Here is a 23,554-nt window from a genome sequence, read left to right as displayed (position 1 = left end):
CGCTTACCAAAAAAAAAAAAAAGGAAGTTGTAACTTAGTGACTCGCCTGAAAAAAGTTAGAACAGTGGAGTGGTGATTTAGTCAGTCAATGAATCGAAAGGCAACATAAGTTACAATTTACAATTTGACAATATATAAAATGTAATATTGGTTTTACCGATGCAAGAAAAAGACTTTGTACTTTAATTTTAAATAGAAAAGGAATGTGATTTTAATGAATGTAAAATTAAGGTAACATTTGGCCACGTGAACTTTTTGTTGTAAAAATGCCACACTATGCTGTATATATATCTTCTATTACCTCAAGATACACGTAGATCCTTCATATTGATAACCTTGAATCCCAAAATTATAGTTAAATTAGTAACCTTCGCCCGTTTATCTCTCCATATCTCGTTCGTTATGTTTTCTCAACTTACACGAAGATGATAGTTAAATTAGTAACATTCGCCCGCTTATCTCTCCATATCTCGTTCGTTATGTTTTCTCAACTTACACGAAGATGAACAACTCTGGAACATAAAGATGCTTTTGTGGCGATGTTGCACGTATTTGGACATCTTAGACACGAACAAACCCTGTGTGTCGATTTAAGAGTTGCCCAAGTTATAGTCTTTCTCTTGAACAACGATGCAACTACTTTAAGTAAATCAATCCAAAACTTCCCAATGAATTGTATAATAGAAAGTATTTTCAAGTGATTGCTGATAAAGAACGACTTGAAGCAGTAGTTGCAAGGATGAAGATGGGGGTTAAATTGTTTGTGTGAATTTTTGCAATTTTGATTTTTATTTTAATGTTTGTTTTCTGATAAGCATTCGTTTTATTTGAATAATTTGGAACAATGATGTTGTAGACATTGTTGTGAAGTTTATTCGCGCTCGGGAGGCTTGATTACCCGAGGTTTTACCTTTTATTGGTGAGCCAATGTTCTCGTTCATAAGAGGGTTTCCTTGCTTATAATTTTTTTTTTATTGTAATGAAATCATGTATTTATGTTGATGTTGTTAATGCAGTATACGATTGTTGTGAAGTTTGTTTAATGTGGTTGTTGGACTTGAATACAAGTTAACTTTCTACTAGGTAATGTAGTAAACAACAGTAGAACTATAAGAAGATTACAAAAAAAAAATAAATAAATAAAACTTTACACTTTTATTCTTATTTATTTATGAAAGTAGATAATTAATTTGTGACATTCTAAAAAAATACTGAACAATAAATAAATTAGGAATGAGATCATGAAATTTCGACCTAATCAAACACTCAACTACTTCGTACAACTCTAGCATGTACCACATAAGGACACCTTTCCAAAATTCTTAAAATATTTACCAATACACATCTTATATGTTAAGTACTCGAGTACTTCGTACAACTCTATATCTCGTATGTTGAATAGTTTTGGGTTTTCTAATAGTTCTTATTTTTCTTTGGGCTAGATAGCTTTTGCTATTTGTTTTGAGGGTTTGTGTGTGCTCCGGAGCCTTGCACTGTTCTAATTCGTTTGTATTATTGTTGTCTTTTTTATTAATGAAAAAAAAAATGTTTTGTTTTGTTTTAATGTGATCATCGTTATCTTAGCAAAAAAAAAAAAAAAAAAAAGAAGAAAAAAAAAGAAAGGTTAAGTTATACTCTGTATAAGTGAGAGTATTCTCTTATAAATCCAATATCGTCGGTTAAAAGATATAGTTAAACGAATCCCAAATTTCATAGTTAATCCGTATTAATTAGTTTAACCATTGTCGAAAACTATGCACAAATACACCGATTCACTTTCGCGCGAAAACACACACGCTCGAATTGTGCTATGGAGGAGGAGGAGGAGGTAGATGAAACAGAAGCTGCGCCTCAGGTGCATTAATCAACGCCATTAATACATTCTCTGTAACTTGTATATCATCATATCACTTACTATTATTTATCGGATCAGTTAATTGCTTCCATTCATTTTCATTTTTGTAACCTAATTTTACCTGTTCACGTTTTCTTCGTCATCGTACTCGTATAATATCTCAATCCTTTCATTTATCATGTATTAGCAATAATTACTTCGATTTATTAGGCGTTAACGGTACTAATGTTTGATTTATCGATCGCGTTTTGTAACTTTATTTGATATTTGATATGAATATATGATTTGAAGAATTGTTGCAAGTTCGTATCTAGCTAATTCGAACTTACTTTAGCAATTAATGTTAATAGTTAAGTTAAAGGAAACAATATTTTAGCAATTCAGTAACATAGAAAAAGTCATCGACAGCAAAGTTCAGTTTTCGTTCCTTAATGCAATGCCACGTGGACATCACTACTATAGCAAAGTTCAGTTTTCGTTCCTTAAGAGAAATTAGTTAATTAAGTTTTCTAGAACCAAAATGATATCTTGCAAGTAATCCAGGCTTTTCCGTCTAAAAACTGTTTTACTTTGAGAAACTATTCCTTTCTTCATTGTCACGAAGGAACAGAAATGGAAAGTATTTGGAAGCACAGGCTAATTTGTCTTAAGTTTATCCGCGAATATTATTTTTGCTTTTATTAATATAAAATTTCATTGCGTATTGTTTCCCTAAACTTATTTGGCGCTAATAATTTAATATGGTTTGTCTATGCAGGTGTACATGGCATGCCTCATGCAGGGTCATAGGTTAAGCTTCTTTCGTAAACAAACATCAGTATTTTGTGTATGCCGCCAAACTGATATTGACGTTATCCACACTAATATACTGATAATCATTATCATATTTTATTTGTTTACCAGGAATAATGTACATAATAATCTTATATTTACAATATCCTGCAGACTAAGTCTTCCCTTTCAATATGATATGAAGATATGTGTAATAGAGTTGACACATTACTAAAATTTTGTAATTAGAATTGGAGTTTCCTATTATGATACTCTTACTCGTGAACTTCATGTGCTGGAACTATGGGAAGACGGAACTGGAGAGTTTCCCTTGATTGATATGGGTAAAAGATACTTTTGCTTTCCCTCTTACATACAATATTTTTTACAAGGTGAAGGGAATTTCGTTAACTCGTCAATAAGATTTTAGTTGCATTTCCTCTCCTCTTCCTTATGATATTTGATTACTTCTATTTCATATCATCAGCTTTTCAGTGTGGGTCATTGGACAGCTTACTGCAGCTTAACAACTCTTTTTTCTTACTTTGTCTTGTCCCAGTGAAGTATCAGGTTAAACCATTGATCATATACACAAGTACCAAGAGTGATGAATTTCTCTTGACTGCTTTACAACAAAATGGTAGGGTTTTTTTTTTTTTTTTTTTGCGTTCTTTATGCACCCTGAGCTTGTGAATTGTGGATTGTGTACTTACTCTTGCTAGTGATACAGATGGTGAAAGCGAGGTGCCTTCTGTAAAGCAGATGAAGAGTTCAATATTTAGTTATGAACAAGCGTGGCACAGGTGTAGTAACTCTAAAATGATTTTCAGTTATGCAATTCAATGGTGACTGCTTTTGAAGGTCGTTGGTTGTAACACTGAGTAATAATGAACATATTTCTCAAGTTTCCGGCTAGTAATTCTTTTTGCCTTTCAGCAAATTTGGAAGTCTGAACTAAATAGAAGTTTATGGGTTTCATCAAATACCTCTTTTGCCATATTATTCGTATATAGTGAACACTGTTGTGATCTGTCATGTACAAACTTAACCCACTATTTATGTGATACCTTTTTTGTTCATGTTGATATGATGAATTTGTAGTAAGCTATGATTTTAACAAGAATGGTTGACTGTTCTAAAATAACAGAGACAAAAGCATTCAGAAACTTATCTATTTTTTGGCCGATGGTAGCACCAGAAGTTTATAGTGATGAATTATTATGAATATGCTTCTATTATTTTTGTATCTTTTTATCTTTCATATGATATGATATGTTTCCGTATACATATTGCCTCTCGGTTTATAAAGTTCTCTATTTTTAACGTTTCGAACTTGCTGTTTTATCTGTTGGTCTCATAAGACAGATTAATATATCTTCGAGTAACAGGAATGGATGATGGGTTAAACATCAAAGAAAGAGTCTGCTTTGTAAGTTATTTCATGATTTTTTTTCCCCCAAGTTATCACTCCTCCCTAGTTTAATGTTTGTCTGACAGTGTTTATGCCAATTACTTTTAAGACTCTCACATTGTTAATCCGTTTAATTAACAAATTTCAGCATATACTATCTCTTCTTCCTCTTTGGTTACTTTTTTTGGTTTGGTCTTTTATAAAATCTCTGTTAGCTGACTAAAATAAGAGTGGACACTGTATAAATATCCTCCATGTGCGCCTTGCTTTTGAATTATGTTACTTGTTGTTGCTATACTCTTTTCTTTCCCGTCACTCTTCTACCACCACACTATTGGATCTAGTATTGTTGAACAAACTGGTCTTGTTATAGATAATCGTGCTATAATTGTCATATAACTTTATTTATAATAAAGTTGTACTTTAGTCTAAGTCAATATTCTATTGTTTTTTTTAACTATAGCTAAGCTCTATGATGGACATAGAGAGTGAAGTTCAAGTTCGTGCTAGTGGAGGACTTCTTGCCATATTGGAGAACGAAAGAGTCGTGGATACCATTGAACAAAATGAGTGTGGGAGTGTGTCAATTGCAATCAATTCTGTCATGCAAATCTCACTGTATGTAATCATACTTTTGGTATTCATATTACCAACCACCACTGGTTGCCTATAAGTCCTCTTTTTTTGAAATGCAGGAACAAATTTCTTAAAGTTGACTCCGCAGCTCATGAGGCGTTGCAGATATTCCAAACAGACAAACATCCAAGTCACATGGGTATTGGTAGAGCAAAAGAAGGGTAATCAATTGTTCTTTCTGTTTGTGTACATATCAAAAGTAACTATAGTTGAGAGATCAATGATTTAGTTCCAATTGAATCTTTATAAATATGACTGTGATAGTATTATTCGATTACATGCAGGTTTTCTGTCTTTGGAATGATGAATAAGGTGTGGAGATTGCTCTCTTCTTTTTTATCTTCTTTGATTTTGAAATCAGTATCTAATCGATGTTCTATGTTTTTAGTGTGTGACACCTATGGGCAAACGTCTTCTCAGGTAAACAAGGATTTGCTTTTTATGTTCTGTAAGTGTAGAAATATTCAGTGATTGAAACTTTTCCTGCAGCCTACAGGTTCATACTGATGGTTTCTTTTCTCTGTAATAGGACATGGTTTCTCAGGCCCATACTAGACATCGACAATTTGAATAGTCGTCTGGATTTTGTATCCTTTTTAAAACTTGTATTCGTCGTTGTGTGCTTTACTCCGTATCTGCAAAAATGTTTGTGTTCTTTGATAGATTCAGATATCATTCTTCGTTGCATCTGAAGAATTGTTGACTGCTTTACGTGATACATTGAAATCTGTTAAGGATGTTCCCCACATACTGAAGGTACAATACTATCCTATGTCTTATATTTATTTATTTCAGATGACGTATTAACTTTTTATTGGATATGGAGGTGGTTTGTTGTAATTTCTAAATTTTAAAGCATTGAAATATTTTTATATGAATGGATGATCCAATATTTCCAGTTTTGCATCGTATTATTACTGCAGCCCATAAGAAGCTCTACTATTTTTCCATTGTGGTCCACTATAGTTGGTCTCATCAAGTCTATTTATATGTTACAACTCCAGAATAGTTAATTTTTTAGTATATATTTTATTTGTAATGTTCTCACTCATTATTTAAGTTTTTTGCATGGTAGAAATTCAACTCCCCCAGTTCTGTATGTTCCTGTGGTGATTGGACTTCCTTTTTGAAGGTAATCTTTGTGTTCTTCTTTTCATTCGTCTATCTGAAAGCATGCATAATATTAAAATATACATTTCGCTGTTGCATGCTAACCCTGTCTTCAGATAAGAATTACTCCGTATGTAGACAATACATAAAACCTCTACACATCTGTAGTAGTTATATACATATACGGACCTTGTCATCAACTTGTTTTAACTTATGTTTCTTATATCATGTAGAGCCTTGCTGCACTTCTGCATATCAACAAGATATTTGAACTAGGAGTTTCTGAAAATCTACAGGAGCATGCTAACTACTTTGGTGTAAATATTATTGAGAAGGTAATGAATTACTCTCGAGAAAATGGTAATGATGCAGTTTTGTTTTCATTTGTTTTCTTATATATTATTGTTGTAGAGGCAATTACGTAATTGGATTGTGACTTTTTAATAGGCGGCTTCTTGCATTTCAATGGATCTGGCTTATGTATATGAACTGGTTAGTTAGCTTTTATTTCACTTTGCTGATTATTCATTTCACAATATGTTCATGCTTCTTCAATTAAAATTTCACTGCTGTATAAATCATGTTATTTCCTCCTCTAGATGCTATCTTAAATTTTAGATGATATTAAATTAAACTTTCACTATTTTTATTTATTTGTTTTTTCTTTTGTAGATAGTTGGTGTTATTGATGTAAATAGAAGTAAAGACAAAGGTTACGAGACATCTGTAAAAGATGGTTTTTGTGAAGAGGTTAGGACCTTATGATTGAATAATCTCAATCACACATTATATGTCTCTCTATTTCTGCATATTTACCTTACAAGTGCATTTTCCTTTTTCTTGACAAACCTTTCCTTTATATCAAATGCAGTTGGATGAACTGAGGCAAATATATGAAGAATTGCCAGAATTTTTGGAGGAGGTTCAGTTCTAACTGTACAAATGTTGTAATGACATCGTTATTGGAAGTAAATTTGTGTTTATATATGTTTTAGTAATCATTACACCATTCCTTGGACAGGTATCATCGTTAGAACTCGCACGTCTTCCTTACATGTCTAGAGATCAATTGCTCCCACAAGTTGTTTATATTAATCAAATAGGTTTGTCTTTCTTCTTTGCAAATACTGTCTAACGCCTAAATGTATGTAGTTCAACTGGGCTGAAGTTAATCATCTTAAACTTTTGCTATCATCATACATGTCTGACATATTGGATATGATGCCAGTCTTGAAGCACTAATATAAGATCTTACCCATATGTTTATATATATTCTATCTAAACTTAAGTACTACTGTGCTCTTTAACTAAGTTTGAAATAAAATTTACTCAATCAGGTACAATTAGAAAAGGGTCTGAAGTTTTAGTCTAGTGTAGAATTATTGGTGAAAACTGATATTAAAAGGGTAGCTCACAATCCCACATCGGGTGAGTGAAAAATACAAGGGTGAAGGGAGTGGCTATAAAAGCAGCATCCCAACCAAGGAATAAGCATACCTTTCTCGGCCTTTTGGCTAAGATCAAGTGTAGTATCTGTTCTTATCAGTTTAATATCTGATATGTGGGTCATCGGCTCACTCGATATTAATCTTATTTTTTATGGGGAAAGGCATTCACAATAGCTTGCTATTGGGGTCTTTGAGCGTCGCCTTGGTGTTGCACTACTACCTTGGCTGGCGCACCCCTCCAATTTTTAGTCTTAAATTTTGCAAATATATGGAATCAGCATACTATAACTATATAATGTAAAGATAGTATATCTATTTGATGTCTCTTGGTTTCCCAACCTGTTTCTTCTAAAGACTTGATGTTTTGTCCAGGCTAGGCTCCCATTACTGGCTCCATACAGGCCACATAGAACCATCCGATCTAGAGCGAGCCTCAAAGATCTTTCCCTTACCTTTATCAACGATAGTAGCTTATTGGAGTTAGTTACTTACTCTTCTAGTTTTCCTACACTGCTTGAAACTGAACTATGAAGGATCTACGACTATAGTATAGATATACGAATAAATAGTATATATAGAAAATAACTATAACCAAGTAAATATAAATGTAGATATACGAATAGTGTAACAACATAAGTAAAAAAACATTGATGATACCACAACTCTTAGTTTCTCCCTAAAATCTCTTGCAGTTTAGGAGCTACTTTTTTGTCGTAACAATATAAGTAAATAAACATTGTTGCCACTCTCCAATTTAAAAAATTCATATGTTGAAGGATGTGTAACTAAACTGTTGTTTCTTTAGTGCTGAAATTGAGAGTGTATCTTCATATGCTTTACTTATGTTTGTGTTTCCGAATAGGATACCTGATGTGCATATTTGAAGAAAGGCTAGAGGAAGGAGTCCTAGACAACCTTGAAGACTACGAATTTGCAGTAAGATGGTTACTTGTTAATCTTAATATAACATTACCATATATTTAGATGCATTTAATCAACTCTAACTCATTAAGCCCGAGTTTCGTTTTCCAGTTCTCTGATGAAGACAGTGATGTTAGAAAGTTCTACTACCGCAATGCAAAAACACGAGAATTGGACAGTCTTTTAGGAGACATCTATCATAAAATTCTGGGTATGTGATCTTAATAATAAATTCTCTTTCAGCTGCTAATGAAATCGTAACAGGCTGGGGAGCCATTCACTTTTCTTAACACATACTAAGAGATTTTCATTCGCCTGGGCATAAAAAATTGAACTCTCAGGATTTAAGTTAATATATGCATTGTATTAATCAATTTTTTGTTTCTTTCTTGTATTTACTCATATCCTTTCAAAGATATGGAGAGAGCCATTACAAGGGACTTAGTGTCGCATATTCTTGAGTTCTCAATGCATCTACTCAAGGGGGTCAATTTTGCAGCTGAACTTGACTGGTCAGATACATTTTTAGCTAGCTGATCCTTAGCTTCTCGACCTTTTGTAACCTGTTTTTTTAGTATTTATTGACTAATGTTGCTCATTGCTCGATAGCCTTTTGTCGTTGGCACTGGTCGCTCGTCAAAATAATTATGTAAGACCCACATTGAGTGCTGAACCTGTGCTTGATATTAGGAATGGAAGGTCAGAATTTCTTTTTCTTTCATCTCAGAATGGACTACCCAAGTCAATATTTAGGCAATAACATTCAGTGCAATCTGTTATCAGACATGTTTTGCAGGAAATGACAGTTGACACATTTATTCTAAATGATACCAAGATTATTGATCATGGTATATGGCGCGTCATTTTTATCGAATGTTTCTCTGTTTACTTGGCTTCTAAGAATTCATAAACATCATGTTTATTCATTTGTTGGTTCTCTGAATTACGTTTCTCAGGGAGTATTCATATCATCACAGGGCCTAATTATTCCGGAAAAAGCATTTACATAAAGCAGGTGGTTCCTATTTTCTGTATGGTCTCAGAATATTCTCGTCATAAACTTGCATATAGAGTCCAACAAAGCCTCATGAACAAAAGCTCCAGATTCAATGCCATTTAACTTTAATTGCAGGTAGCATTGATTGTTTTTCTTGCCCACATTGGAAGTTTTGTACCAGCAGATGCTGCGATAGTGGGTTTAACTGATAGGTTAGCTTTAACCCCCTTCTAATATACAATCATAATGATTTTCAGATTGCTTATATTCTTATCATATTTATCAATGATTAATGCAAGTACAGGATTTTCTGCGCTATGGGAAGCAAGCTTATGACAGCTGAACAATCGACATTTATGATTGATCTGCACCAAGTTGGAATGATGCTAAGGTATTTATTGGTGTAACTACGTGAATTCTTAGCAGGCAACGATGAAATGTTAGAAGCTGTAACCAGTCGAAGTTGATTTATTGATATTCATAATGATATTATAATATTTTAAGGCATGCTACTTCTCGATCATTATGTTTGCTGGATGAATTTGGCAAGGGGACTCTAACTGAAGGTTGGTTTAAAAATGTAAAGATGACACTAATTATATATTTATTCTCTTTTTATGACCTAATTATATATTTACTCTTTATGATATGCTAAGCATTCATCTCTTCCATTCTTAGATGGTGTTGGACTCCTTGGTGGAACAATTGAACATTTTATCTCAATGTATTCTCCTTCAAAGGTTTGTTTCTCTTGCCCTGGCTGAAAATCATTAAAAAGTAAACTTGATGTATATTTGATACAGCTTAAAATGCTGCCTTTTTGAAAAACTTCCCGAGTAAATTGCCCCCTTTTAAAGTTCAGTAAACTTCATTTATATTTGAAACAGCTTAAAAGTTTCCATTTTGAAAAGCTTATAAGCTTTCTGAGCAAACAATTGGCCTTTGAAATATAAATTCAAAAAAAAATTATTAAAAGCTTAAAATAAGCTGAACATGCAAAATTTTGACTAAAAATTGGAGGGGTGCGCCAGCCAAGGTTGTAGTGCAACACCAAGGCGACACTACCCCAATATTAAGCTATTGTGATGGACTTTCCCCATAAAAAATAAGATTAAATCGAGTGGGCCGATGGCCCACATATCAGATATTAAACTGATAAGAACAGATACTACACTTGATCTTAGCCAAAAGGCCGATAAAGGTATGCTTACTCCTTTCTTGGGCCTCTGCTGTTATAGCCACTCCCTTCACCTTTGTATATTTCAGTCATCCGATGTGGGATTAATTGCCTTTCAAAAATTCCTATCAGAAAAAGTAAAACTGATCTCAACTCTCAATCACCCATCACCTGCTAATTGCATATATACTTCAAAGTCCATACATTACATACATACTTCAACTAGTGCCCAGATATAAAAAAATCTTCTAATGTTAATAAATAAGATATAGATTATTTTTTTTGGATATAGATGGGTGCATATTGTGAAGCATCTACAACTTCCAGGTTAAACTAGGTGAGGTTGTTGACTAACTGCCAAACTCGTAAACATACGCTGCAGGTTCTAATTTGCACTCACTTGACCCAGATATTTGTTGATAGTGATTTATCTCAGGTAACAAGTTAACAACTTTAAAGCATGAAAGCTTCTATTCATATCCATGTACTATGAGTTACTAATTAAAATCGTTGATGAATATCAGTCGGATAAAGTCAAATACTACACGATGAGCATATTAAGACCCGATGACAATAGTGAAAACATTGATGAAATTGTATTTCTATATAGGTAAAAAGCAACAAGGCCTTAAGTAACATTCAAAGTCTAAGTCCTTGTTTAAGTTTTCTTGCTCCACTATTAATATCATCTGTCAGTTTGTATATGTCAGGCTGGTTCCTGGACATGCACTTCTCAGCTATGGTGAGTTGGTATAATGGTATTAGCTATTCAATTCAATTCAATGCTAGTAAAAAGAAGAAAAAAAAATTAAAATGTCACTTTAATTTTCTTTTTGCAGGACACCATTGTGCCCTTCTTGCTGGTATGTTTCAACCATGTCACTTATATAAACTCTGTTTTATCATTTTATAGTTTCGACGATTAAGATTATGATACTTTGCCTAGACATGTTTAGCACCTAAGGAAATTAAATGCATCCTGTCTTATATAAAACCAAAACTAAATGTGTACTACAAGTCTACAACTAGTGTAATACCAGCAGAACCTGCCCATTGTTAATTAATTTTTTAATTCATATATGGTTTCATAGGCCTTCAGTATTATATTACCTTTCAGGTGTTCCTCAAGAAGTTATTAGGAGATCAGCATCAATATTGGATTATACCATCGAAGGCATTCATATCGACCGACTTTGTAATGAAATGATAACAGCTCAAGATGACCAGTATAAGGTGCTGTAATCATCATGATTATATAGCATTCTATTGGAGACAGTTTGTTTTTCACAATAACTATAACTAAAAATGTGAAACAATTGGCAGAATGCTGTGGAGAAGATGGTAGCTTTTGATGCTATTAATGGTGATCTGGCCCTCTTTTTTCAAGATCTTTTCCCTGGACCACCTTAAATTTTGTATGTTGGTTGCAATGTAGCGAATATTGATTATGCCTTCTAACTCTCTTCTTGTTTAGTTGAAATGTTACCACAAATTCAGTTTTGAAACGATATGATGCAACATATTGTGTAGTTTGTATCTTTAAACTCGTAACTTAGAACATGTGAATATTCAAATTTTAAATCTTTTCTAGCTTAATCACACCTTATCATCGTTATTTCTAGAAGCAGCCTTAATTATTACTTTTGAAATCATTTTCTAGAAGCAAATTTAGTGGTTAAAAACTCTTCGGGGTATTCGGGTCATTAAAGTTGGTAGCAAGAAGCAACTATTGTGGAATACTGGTGGTTGTATGTCTAGCTACAGTTGCAACTTTACTTGTGGTTCATGGGTGTAATTAAGCCACAAATTTTATGCTATCGATATTTCTTAGAGGATTAAGGTATAAAATGAAGACCCGTGTTTTAGAGGTTGGGACGTTTTCTATAGTTTTATTATAGGCATGTTATCTGGATTGGCAATCTTTGTCTTATTATTATATGAAGAGTATGGCACCAACAATTGAATTTTGACTTAATAATTGATATACATCGAAATTTAGGAATAACTTTTGTATACATATTAAACTTCTCCTATTTGAACAAATATAACACACTGTCGTGTTTTAGAAATAACTTTGAATTGGGAACTAGGATGGCCAGTTTAATTTAGACCGGTTTATAGCTCATTACTCGTTATAAAAATCATTATGTACAAAAAAATTTACGCACATGCTTTTACATAATACGACAACATATGACAAAGGAAGATTTATATGTGAATCCGAGACATCTCAAAATAAAATTTGCATAATTTGAGACAGGAAAGTTGCGCCTGGAGATATTCCATAATTAAAATTGACGTTTAGCTTCCAAGATAATACGATGCTTGTTGCAAGTTACACGAACAACCCACAAAAATATAACCTCTAGAATCTATGATGATATGATGTTGTGGCTTCCAAGATGATAAAGTATTGTGTCGGTTGACAATTTGCAAGAATCCACTACAAGATGAATTACAAAGAATAAACTAATTGAAGATATGTGACTAATACTTAACAAAAAAGAGGTGTGCATGAGGCGGGTTATTTTTGTTTTATTTTTTGTTTTTCTCTTCGTGAGGTAACGGGCAACTATATGAGGCTATGGTGCAAATAAAATAAAAAGAAGTGTATGGCATCAACTAAATGAATCATTAAATTAATTGATGGTGAGGCGATCTGAAGAATATAGGTAATTGATCAATTTAAAGATTCAATTAAAATTAATTAATTGATCTGGGAGGTGTCATAAGCGATTGAAAAAGAAGTGTATTGCGGCTAAGGGATTATCACACACAATTAATTTTATTTGTGTTGTCTTATGCTATTAAACAAGTTTTTTTTTTTTTTTTTTTTCCTATCAACGCCAATCAATTGATTTGTATGCTGAAAAAAGAAAACAAGAAAATGGATGGTTGAATACGTTATTGAAGAAAAAGAAACACAGCCGTTAGTTTTGATATTATGGTTAGAGAGGCTCTTAATACCATGTTAAACATATACGTGATATATTGATATTGATGATCCCTTGAGTAGTACATAAAGTGAGGCTATATATAGTCAAATACCCTAGCAAACTATAATGGACTAAACACGACAAACAACAAACTATAATGGACTAAACACAACAAACATAATACATGAGCTAGCATAATAATATAGTCTTGCAAATTACAGAGTCTTCGCATAGCGAAGCGTGGTGGAGACCACATTTCTAAAAATTAGACGGTGTAAAATAAAAGTCATTATATGTGGATCCCGTGTGTAAAAATTATCGTCAATTATTGTATCAATAATGTGTGTGAATTACTATGTGGGGCCAGACCTTTTCCTTAAGGTCAAAAGTGGTGAGTCCCAAGTGTGAAAAATTGTGTCTAAATAATGCGTATTAGGTACGCTTGAATTATTAGGTGAATATTCGGTGGAATATGCCATTTGAATTCGCCTATATAAGCTTATGTAATTTCATTTGAGATGCATCGAAGCATATACACTTCTCTCCCAATGTTTGTAAAATTATCGAGTGTAATATCAAGGTGTGTTTTATAAATACTTTGTCTTACCAATTTTAATACTTCTGTATTTCAGTTTATAACTTTGTACTGATATAGAAGTAGCGATCCGTTATCATCGTAATCTTTAATTTTATATTTTTAGGACAACCGTTCTTGGTATCAGAGCTGATTACAGAGTCTTTGATCAGTTTGTGATTCTCCTTATTAGACAACTATAATTGTATAAGGTTATGTTCTATTTATAGTTTAGGGATACTTTGTGTAATTACACCTTCTATATATAGAATGCACAATACTCTGAATAATACACACAGAACTTACAAGTTCAATATCTCTCTTCCTCTATTCTATCATCTGTTATGGTATCAAGAGCTGTAAAGGCCTAAGTCCGGCAACTATTCCGGCAGCCACTATTCCGGTAACAATTCCGGCAGCAGTTCCGGAACAAGAACAAAAAAAAAAAAAAACTGACCTTTAAAACTCAAAGTATGCTTTGTGAATGCAGCGTTGTCGGAACGTTCACATCAGAAACGAGCTTTTTCAGGTCATAACAACTAAATCCGGTAACCCACAAAATCACCGCAACTCAATACAACCCTAATCAGCCAAATTACCAACACAACTACATGCGGAATTAAATTCCGAACACACGCACAAGTATTTCAGCCGCAACTGCCACCACACGCGCCACCACAGCCGCCAGAAATTTTCGACTTTCTTTTTCGATCTACATCAATCCGGCCAAAATAAGAGAAAACCGCCAACACCAATACGCTCGGAATCAAATTCCGACCGAACGCTGAAATTTTCAGCTTTTTCCGGCAACTATTCACCGCCGGCCGCCGCCGGCCGCCACTGTACACGGCCTGTCCTATTTTTTTGTGTCTGGAACAAGAGTAAAAAAAAAGAAAGAGAATGAAGTTTTAAACCCTTTATCTTCTTTTTATATCTCTCCTACCTACTCTAGATACTATTTATTTTTACTTTTACTTTTTTATCTTCTTTTAAGTTAAAGAAAAAAAACAGAGAAAAAAACAAAAAAAAAAGAAAAAAAAAATTATTATTACCTTATCTTTTTTTTTTTTTTTTCTATATCTGAACATGGCAATGCTAGCTTCCTTTACTCCAACAGAGAAAGCCGCACACAACTCTCACAAATTTGGTTTCACCTTATCTTCCACGAACTATGGTTACTGGAAGACCGTGGTTGAACCGTTCTTCGTCACCAACAAATTATTTGACTACATTGATGGCACAATTCCTTGTCCACCTACAAATGTACCATCATCAGAAAAAGATGAAGAAACACAGTCTCAACCACCAAACCCCAATTACATTAATTGGGTCTCTAATGATGCTCATATAAGAATGCTCCTCCTTTCTACCATATCCGAAGCATCATTCCAACATGTTCAAGGAGTAACGTCTCGTGATCTCTGGTTGTCCCTTGAACGTGCCTACGCTCCTCACACTTCCTCTCGAAAATACACTTTGAAAACCCAGCTTCTCAGACTACAAATGAAGCCAGATGAAACAACCGCAGATTACCTAACTAGGACTCAAGAATTCGATGTTGCGCTCGCTAACATAGGTGAAAAGATGAAAGAAAAAGATTTGGTGATGCTAGTTATATCAGGACTACGAGAGGAATACAACGGTTTAAAATCAAGCCTTCTGGGCCGCGAAAAGCCCCTACCTTTGTAGACCTTCATGGTCTGCTATCAGACCACGACTACATGATCAAGAAATCTGTACCCGACATTCCTTCGGCTCAAGCATTCACGACTAGCACACAAAGTCGCAGTTCACCAGCTCCTAATAATGTCTTTCCCGCTTCACAAACAGATCAGCTTCAAGCCATACAATTGCTTTTATCTCAACTTGGACTCCAAGCTCAACCTGCCCATACACCGGCTGCACGAGCCATGTACACTAACCGATTTGGCAATAACCGTGGTCGTGGACGTGATTACAGACGTGGACGAGGCAACTATAACAACAGAAATCAAGCAGGTAATCGAAATTCATTTAACTGGGCTTCTAATCAAAACACAGTTTTTGGCACATGCAACAGGTGTGGGATTGGGCACATCCCATCTCAATGTCCTAATCGTAACCCTGCTACTATGAGACGACAGTCACCTTCAGCCAACTTTACAGAATATCGCTCCCAAGCGTCAACCTCTTGGATCCCAGACACGGGCTCTAGTCACCATGTTGCTCCAGACCTATCCAACTTTGGCAACTCCGAGGTCTACTACGGTGAGGACAATCTTCATGTTGGCAATGGTAAGGGTTTACCCATTCTACACGTTGGTTCCTCACATTTTTGGTCTCCAAACAAAACCTTTTCCCTCAAAAACATACTTCATGTTCCTGAAATAAAACATAAACTACTTTCTGTACAAAAGTTGTCTTGATAACAATGTGTATTTTGAATTTCACTCAACTTTCTTTGCTGTGAAGGACAAGATTACACACACTACCCTCCTCACGGGTCCAAGTAATGGTGGTCTTTACTCCTTCCATCTTCCTCAGTCTTCACCAGTTCACAAAGTAGCATTCTCCACTACCCGTGCATCTTCAATTACATGGCATCAAAGACTAGGACATCCACATCCATAACTTTTGAAGTCCATGTTATCTAAATATCATTTGCCTTTACAAAATAAGTTTACAACCACCTTTTGTGATTCATGTAATGTTGGAAAATCCTCTAAACTTCATCTATTACCATCTACTTATAAAAGTTCGCACATTTTGGATTTAGTCTTTTGTGATGTATGGGGACCTGCGCCTGTTACCTCCTTTGATGGTCACAAATACTTTTTGTTGTGTGTTGATCACTTTTCACGATTTATGTGATTTTTCCCATTAAAACTCAAATCTGATGTTTACGCCACCTTTAAGCAATTTGTGGCAATGGTTGAACGACAATTTCAGACCAAACTCAAATCTGTCCAAACTGATTGGGGAGGTGAATTTAGAAATCTCCATCAATTCTTTTCTCCACTAGGCATCAATCATCGTCTTTCCTGTCCTCATACAAGTGAACAAAATGGTTTGGTTGAAAGACGACATCGCCATGTTGTTGAAACCGGTCTTACTCTACTCGCTCAATCACATGTACCACAACATTTTTGGCATTTTGCTTTTGGAACTGCAGTGTATCTTATCAATCGAATGCCATCCAGAACAAACTCAGTAACCTCACCCTTTGAACATGTGTTCAAACATAAACCTGATTTTTCATTTCTTCGAGTTTTTGGGTGCCAATGCTACCCTCATCTTCGTTCATACAACAACCACAAAATGGATTTTCGATCTACACCTTGTGTATTTCTTGGTTACAGTACTGCCCATCATGGCTATCGATGTTTCGACCCAAAGTCGGATCATATTTATATAGCCCGTCATGTTCGATTCAATGAGCAATCTTTTCCTTTTAAACAATCTGATACAACCATTTCTACACATCCAGTCAATCCCTACATCTCTAAATATCCAAATCCTACCTCACAAACTAAAGATTCACCTTCCACAGTTCCTAAAACTCATTCTGTCCCACCAGAACCACAAAATACCACCACTACACCGCTTGTACATGGCACGATCGAACCACCTATCATTCACACATATCATCGTCGCTCAAAAACCTCCTCATCACCACCTAAACAAGTCACAACCAACTACCTCAGACTACTGCTACTACTACTACCACTTCCACAAACACTGAGCCACCTCCTCGTTCTCGACCAGCCAATCTTCGCCCCAATCTAAAACAAATCCACCAACATAAGGCCACCTCCTATCATACAAGAGGTCCCTCGTCCGACACTGAACCAGCAAACTTTAGCATTGCTAACAAAGATCCTCACTAGCGTAAAGCCATGACTGAAGAGTATTCAGCGTTGGTGTGCAATGGTACTTGGTCACTAGTACCTCGTGTTCCAAATTCTAATGTGGTTGATTGCAAGTGGGTATACAAATTAAAACGGGATCAAACAGGGGCAGTACAATGCTACAAAGCACGTTTAGTTGCTAAAGGGTTTCGACAACAACCATGCATCGACTATCTGGAAACATTTAGCCCCGTTGTAAAATCGACGACCATTCGTGTTGTTCTCTCCTTGGCTGTGTCTCAGAAATGGTCCCTCAGGCAACTTGATGTACAAAATGCCTTTTTACATGGTGATCTTCACGAAACAGTTTATCTACAACAACCACCAGGATTCGTCAATTCAGCTACACCAAATCATGTGTGCCTCCTTCACAAAGCCTTATATGGATTAAAGCAAGCACCTAGAGCATGGTTTCATCGACTCTCTACAGCACTTCATTCTCTTGGATTTCATGGGTCGAAAACGGATACTTCCTTATTCATCTACTCTAATGGGAACACTCTTCTATATATGCTTGTGTATGTTGATGACATTATTTTAACAGGGAACGATACAAAGGAAATAGATAGGGTGGTACAAAGTCTCAGCTGCTCATTCGCTATTAAAGACATGGGTAACTTGTCTTATTTTCTCAGGATTGAAGTCACAAGAAATGGTAACGACATGATCCTATCACAACGCAAATACATACATGAACTTTTGGAACGCGCTGACTTATCTAATGCTAAACCGGTTTCATCTCTCATGACAACCAACACAAACCTTGCTCTTGGTGATAGTGCAACAGTTGACAACCCCGTTCAATACCGTCAAATTGTAGGTGCCCTTCAGTATGTTACATTGTATCGACCGGACATCACTTTCGCAGTCAACAAAGTCTATCAGTACATGCATTATCCCACAATAAATCATTGGTCAGCAGTTAAACGAATTCTCCGTTACTTATAGGGCACTGCCAATTATGGGTTACGATTTATACACGGCTCCGGAACAGTGCTTCATGCCTACACTGATTCCACATACAGCTCACTGACTAGCTTCTCTGATGCTGTCTGGGCAGGTTGTCCAGATGACCGTCGATCCACGAGAGGATATGCTATATATCTAGGTTCAAACCTAGTATCATGGTCTGCACGAAAACAAAAGACTGTCTCTCGATCTTCAACAGAATTTGAATACAAGGCCCTAGCTGACACAGTTGCAGAACTAACATGGCTTCAAGATTTATTACGTGAACTTCGTGTGCCTGTTAAATCAGTTCCTACCTTATGGTGTGATAACCTTGGCGCTACGTATCTCTCAGCTAACCCAGTCTTTCATGCAGGTACAAAACATGTAGAAGTTGATTTTCCCTTTGTTCAAGAAAGAGTTGCTCAACAAAAACTTTCAGTTCAGTTTATAACTACTGACGGTCAGATTGCTGATATCTTCACCAAGCCGTTGTCCTCACCAAGATTTCTTCTATTATGATCCAAGCTACAAGTCGTATCCTGCCCTTAGCTTGCGGGGGAATATTAGACAACTATAATTGTATAAGGTTATGTTCTATTTATAGTTTAGGGATACTTAGTGTAATTACACCTTCTATATATAGAAGGCACAATACTCTGAATAATACACACAGAACTTACAAGTTCAATATCTCTCTTCCTCTATTCTATCATCTATTACTCCTACACAGAGTATTCTTTGCTCTGAGTAGTGTTGGTAGACTCTATGTCTGACAGTTTGATTATTACTGCCATAAAGTACTTCAGCCGGTACCAATTGCGTTCTTCTTTGTCTAGATATTTCTTGTTGCTGATCTGGGTTTAGCTCAAACTCTAAACTTCTTCTATAACCTTTTCCCAGTCTTCTGTTTATTGCTCGATTAAATTTTACAATCAGAGTGACTAGCGAAGCGTGGTGGAGACCACATTTCTAAAAATTAGACGGTGTAAATAAAAGTCATTATATGTGGGTCCCGTGTGTAGAAATTCTCGTCAATTATTGTATCAATAATGTGTGAATTATTATGTGGGGTCAGACCTTTTCCTTAAGGTCAAAAGTGGTCCCGAGTGTGGAAAATTGTGTCTAAATAATGCGTATTAGGTACGCTTGAATTATTAGGTAAATATTCGGTGGAATATGCCATTTGAATTCGCCTATATAAGCTTATGTAATTTCATTTTAGAGGTATCGAAGCATATACACTTCTCTTTCAACGTTTGTAAAATTATTGAGTGCAATATCAAGGTGTGTTTTATAAATACAACTTGATAACGGTTGTCACAAAAATATAAAATTAAAGATTACGATGATAACGGATCGCTACTTCTATATCAGTACAAAGTTATAAACTGAAATACAGAAGTATTAAAATTGGTAAGACAAAGTATTTATAAAACACACCTTGATATTGCACTCGATAATTTTACAAACATTGAGAGAGAAGTGTATATGCTTCGATGACTCTCAAATGAAATTACATAAGCTTATATAGGCGAATTCAAATGGCATATTCCACCGAATATTCACCTAATAATTCAAGCGTACCTATTTAGACACAATTTTCCACACTCGGGACCCATCACTTTTGACCTTAAGGAAAAAGTCTAGCCCCACATAATAATTCACACACATTATTGATACAATGATTGACGATAATTTCTACACACGAGACCCACATATAATGACTTTTATTTTATACCGTCTGATTTTTAGAAATTATACGGTGAATACATATGACAAGGAATATTCATATATGTGAATTTGAGACCATCGAAAAAAGTTGAATAATTTTTGGCGATGTTCGTATTCTAAAAGGGTTAATTCTTTAATGTATTAACAAATTAATACCAACTCATGTTCCCCTTATATGTATTTGAAGAATTATGTACGCTCATGGGCACAAAGTGGTCAAATAGTGTTGACGTTATCAGTATCGAATTCATGATGAAAACTCGATGGAGTTCCAAAAAACTTTCAAGGATAATTATATTTTAAAAGTACTTTAGTGGTTGTTTACCTAAAAAAACATAGCTTTTAAAAATATATGAGTTCTTATAGTTAAATTTAGTGGTATCCTATACATTTTGAAGACTTCTTCATGGTCGCAACAATCACTTCAAGCAGTAAAAACAACAAAAGATGCGCACCAAGTTCTTGGGCAGTTGAACAAAATCCAACCGCACTGAAATAGATGTTACAAAGTCCTTCAGTTTTTCATTAAAAAATCATAGGATCTCGCCACTGACGAAATATTGAGTTGTCAATTCAATCACTCACTTTTTATTGTGATGACTATAAATCGAGTTTTCTTTATGTATATGAGGAAATAATTTTATTTAGAACAATGATTATGGTTAAATTAAGTAATAACCCGTATTAATTCATCTTTTTGTGAATTAAGAATCCTCAGTTAACTTTTATTTTTGGCGAAAATAACAAAAACTTTTTATAACAACAGAAAACGTTTTCGAAAAAAACGAAATCAACAAGAAGAATAATAGAGGATCCTAATGAGGCTTGAACCTAGAAAGCGTAACCTAACGAATTTTCTATACCGAGCCTCACCAAACCAAAAAATCAATCGTAACACAACCAAAACTGAAAGCATACGGATATAGCGACCTACAAAATCCAAAGAACGCTAAGAAACATGAAACCGAAATAAAGGAACTCAAATATGCTTTACTTCGTATTATTTAACTTAACCACTCAGGCTTGTTTGAGTTTCCATCGAGTTGCCCAATGAAGCACACCACCCGGGTTCAATCCTTGACTATGCCAAATTGTCCAAAAAGGGAGTGTGACTAGAGGCTGCGCATAATGCGCAATTCACCCGGTACCAGGTCTCGAGCTCGGGGGGGTTTGATTACCCGAGATTTTACCTTCTTTGGGGGAGACAATGTGCTCGTTTATAGGAGGGTTTCCTCGCTTACCAAAAAAAAAAGGAAGTTGTAACTTAGTGACTCGCCTAAAAAAAGTTAGAACAGTGGAGTGGTGATTTAGTCAGTCAATGAATTGAAAGGCAACATAAGTTACAATTTACAATTTGACAATATATAAAATGTAATATTGGTTTTACCGATGCAAGAAAAAGACTTTGTACTTTAATTTTAAATAGAAAAGGAATGTGATTTTAATGAATGTAAAATTAAGGTAACATTTGGCCACGTGAACTTTTTGTTGTAAAAATGCCACACTATGTTGTATATATATCTTCTATTACCTCAAGATACACGTAGATCCTTCATATTGATAACCTTGAATCCCAAAATTATAGTTAAGTTAGTAACCTTCGCCCGTTTATCTCTCCATATCTCGTTCGTTATGTTTTCTCAACTTACACGAAGATGATAGTTAAATTAGTAACCTTCGCCCGTTTATCTCTCCATATCTCGTTCGTTATGTTTTCTCAACTTACACGAAGATGAACAACTCTGGAACAGAAAGATGCTTTTGTGGCGATGTTGCACGTATTTGGACATCTTAGACACGAACAAACCCTGTGTGTCGATTTAAGAGTTATAGTCTTTCTCTTGAACAACGATGCAACTACTTCAAGTAAATCAATCCAAAACTTCCCAATGAATTGTATAATAGAAAGTATTTTCAAGTGATTGCTGCTAAAGAACGACTTGAAGCAGTAGTTGCAAGGATGAAGATGGGGGTTAAATTGTTTGTGTGAATTTTTGCAATTTTGACTTTTATTTTGATGTTTGTTTTCTGATAAGCATTCGTTTTATTTGAATAATTTGGAACAATGATGTTGTAGACATTGTTGTGAAGTTTATTCGCGCTCGGGAGGCTTGATTACCCGAAATTTTACCTTTTATTGGTGAGCCAATGTGCTCGTTCATAGGAGGGTTTCCTTGCTTACAAAAAAAATTTTATTGTAATGAAATCATGTATTTATGTTGATGTTGTTAATGCAGTATACGATTGTTGTGAAGTTTGTTTAATGTGGTTGTTGAACTTGAATGCAAGTTAACTTTCTACTAGATAATGTAGTAAACAACAGTAGAATTACAAGAAGATTACAAAAAAAGAACTTTACACTTTTATTCTTATTTATTTATGAAAGTAAATAATTAATTTGTGACATTCTATAAAAATACTGAACAATAAATAAATTAGGAACGAGATCATGAAATTTCGACCTAATCAAACACTCAACTACTTCGTACAACTCTAGCATGTACCACATAAAGACACCTTTCCAAAATTCTTAAAATATTTACCAATACACATCTTATATGTTAAATACTCGAGTACTTCGTACAACTCTATATCTCGTATGTTGAATAGTAGTCCTTATTTTTCTTTGGGCTAGATAGCTTTTGCTATTTGTTTTTAGGGTTTGTGTGTTCTCCGGAGCCTTGCAGTGTTCGTCTTTTTAATTCGTTTGTATTATTGTTCGTCTTTTTTATTGATGAAAAAAAAATGTTTTGTTTTGTTTTAATGTGATCATCATTATCTTAGCAAAAAAAAAAAAAAAAGTTAAGTTATACTCTGTATAAGTGAGAGTATTCTCTTATAAATCCAATACCGTCGGTTAAAAGATTGGAGGTGATACTCACACAACATTTTTTGATCTATACACACTTAAGTTACTATTACGCCCTTGTATACAATAATGGGAGTTCAACGATAAACTTAGGGATATTATTGCAAGTGTTAAAGCACAAAGTGTGATCAAAAACTAGAAACCAGTGTGTGCAGTTAAACGAATCCCAAATTTCATAATTAATCCGTATTAATTAGTTTAACCATTGTCGAAAACTATGCACAAATACACCTGTTAAAATACAATGCAAATTTGGTATTAGTAGATATATATATGTAAA

At 34.7% G+C, this 23,554-nt stretch overlaps 1 protein-coding gene and 2 non-coding genes across 17 annotated transcripts; 2 read left to right on the top strand and 1 right to left on the bottom strand.

Annotated features, from left to right (window-relative positions):
* The first annotated feature begins 1,680 nt into the window (after nt 1-1,680).
* On the top strand, nt 1,681-11,922 carry LOC139894362 (DNA mismatch repair protein MSH5-like). Of its 15 annotated transcripts, none has more exons than XM_071877599.1 (34): nt 1,681-1,855; nt 2,613-2,644; nt 2,876-2,970; nt 3,186-3,266; nt 3,357-3,429; nt 3,992-4,055; nt 4,501-4,655; nt 4,733-4,834; nt 4,958-4,985; nt 5,062-5,093; nt 5,203-5,260; nt 5,343-5,429; nt 5,749-5,805; nt 6,017-6,118; nt 6,231-6,275; nt 6,456-6,533; nt 6,655-6,705; nt 6,805-6,886; nt 8,094-8,167; nt 8,264-8,363; nt 8,568-8,664; nt 8,762-8,851; nt 8,936-9,000; nt 9,109-9,167; nt 9,285-9,361; nt 9,454-9,540; nt 9,654-9,715; nt 9,828-9,889; nt 10,709-10,762; nt 10,851-10,936; nt 11,037-11,068; nt 11,166-11,189; nt 11,444-11,559; nt 11,650-11,922. In XM_071877599.1, the coding sequence occupies exons 1-34, from the start codon at nt 1,811-1,813 to the stop codon at nt 11,734-11,736; spliced, it is 2,439 nt and encodes an 812-aa protein (XP_071733700.1). In that variant the 5' UTR covers nt 1,681-1,810; the 3' UTR covers nt 11,737-11,922. The 15 variants fall into 15 exon arrangements, 10 of the variants coding, with proteins under 10 accessions (XP_071733700.1, XP_071733699.1, XP_071733704.1 ...); XM_071877598.1 differs by having other exon boundaries at nt 5,337-5,429; XM_071877603.1 differs by having other exon boundaries at nt 5,337-5,429; nt 11,023-11,068.
* Nucleotides 7,277-7,470, top strand: LOC139895450 (U2 spliceosomal RNA). The gene has a single exon (XR_011775897.1). It is a non-coding gene; the product is annotated as a U2 spliceosomal RNA (small nuclear RNA).
* On the bottom strand, nt 10,167-10,354 carry LOC139895462 (U2 spliceosomal RNA). Its single transcript, XR_011775907.1, has one exon. It is a non-coding gene; the product is annotated as a U2 spliceosomal RNA (small nuclear RNA).
* Nucleotides 11,923-23,554: the final 11,632 nt, after the last annotated feature.

This window comes from Rutidosis leptorrhynchoides, chromosome 2, assembly GCF_046630445.1.
Source record: "Rutidosis leptorrhynchoides isolate AG116_Rl617_1_P2 chromosome 2, CSIRO_AGI_Rlap_v1, whole genome shotgun sequence".
In the NCBI taxonomy this organism is placed as follows: domain Eukaryota; kingdom Viridiplantae; phylum Streptophyta; class Magnoliopsida; order Asterales; family Asteraceae; genus Rutidosis; species Rutidosis leptorrhynchoides.
This window is presented reverse-complemented; position numbering and strand designations above follow the sequence as displayed.

What these genes read in the sequence shown, in the direction of transcription:
- LOC139894362 (XM_071877598.1), top strand. Translation starts at nt 1,811, where the DNA reads ATGGAGGAGGAGGAGGAGGTAGATGAAACAGAAGCTGCGCCTCAG. An exon ending in GAAATTGTATTTCTATATAG is followed by an intron (nt 10,937 to 11,036) that starts GTAAAAAGCAAC and finishes TGTATATGTCAG; the next exon opens with GCTGGTTCCTGGACATGCAC. An exon ending in CCATTGTGCCCTTCTTGCTG is followed by an intron (nt 11,190 to 11,443) that starts GTATGTTTCAAC and finishes ATTACCTTTCAG; the next exon opens with GTGTTCCTCAAGAAGTTATT.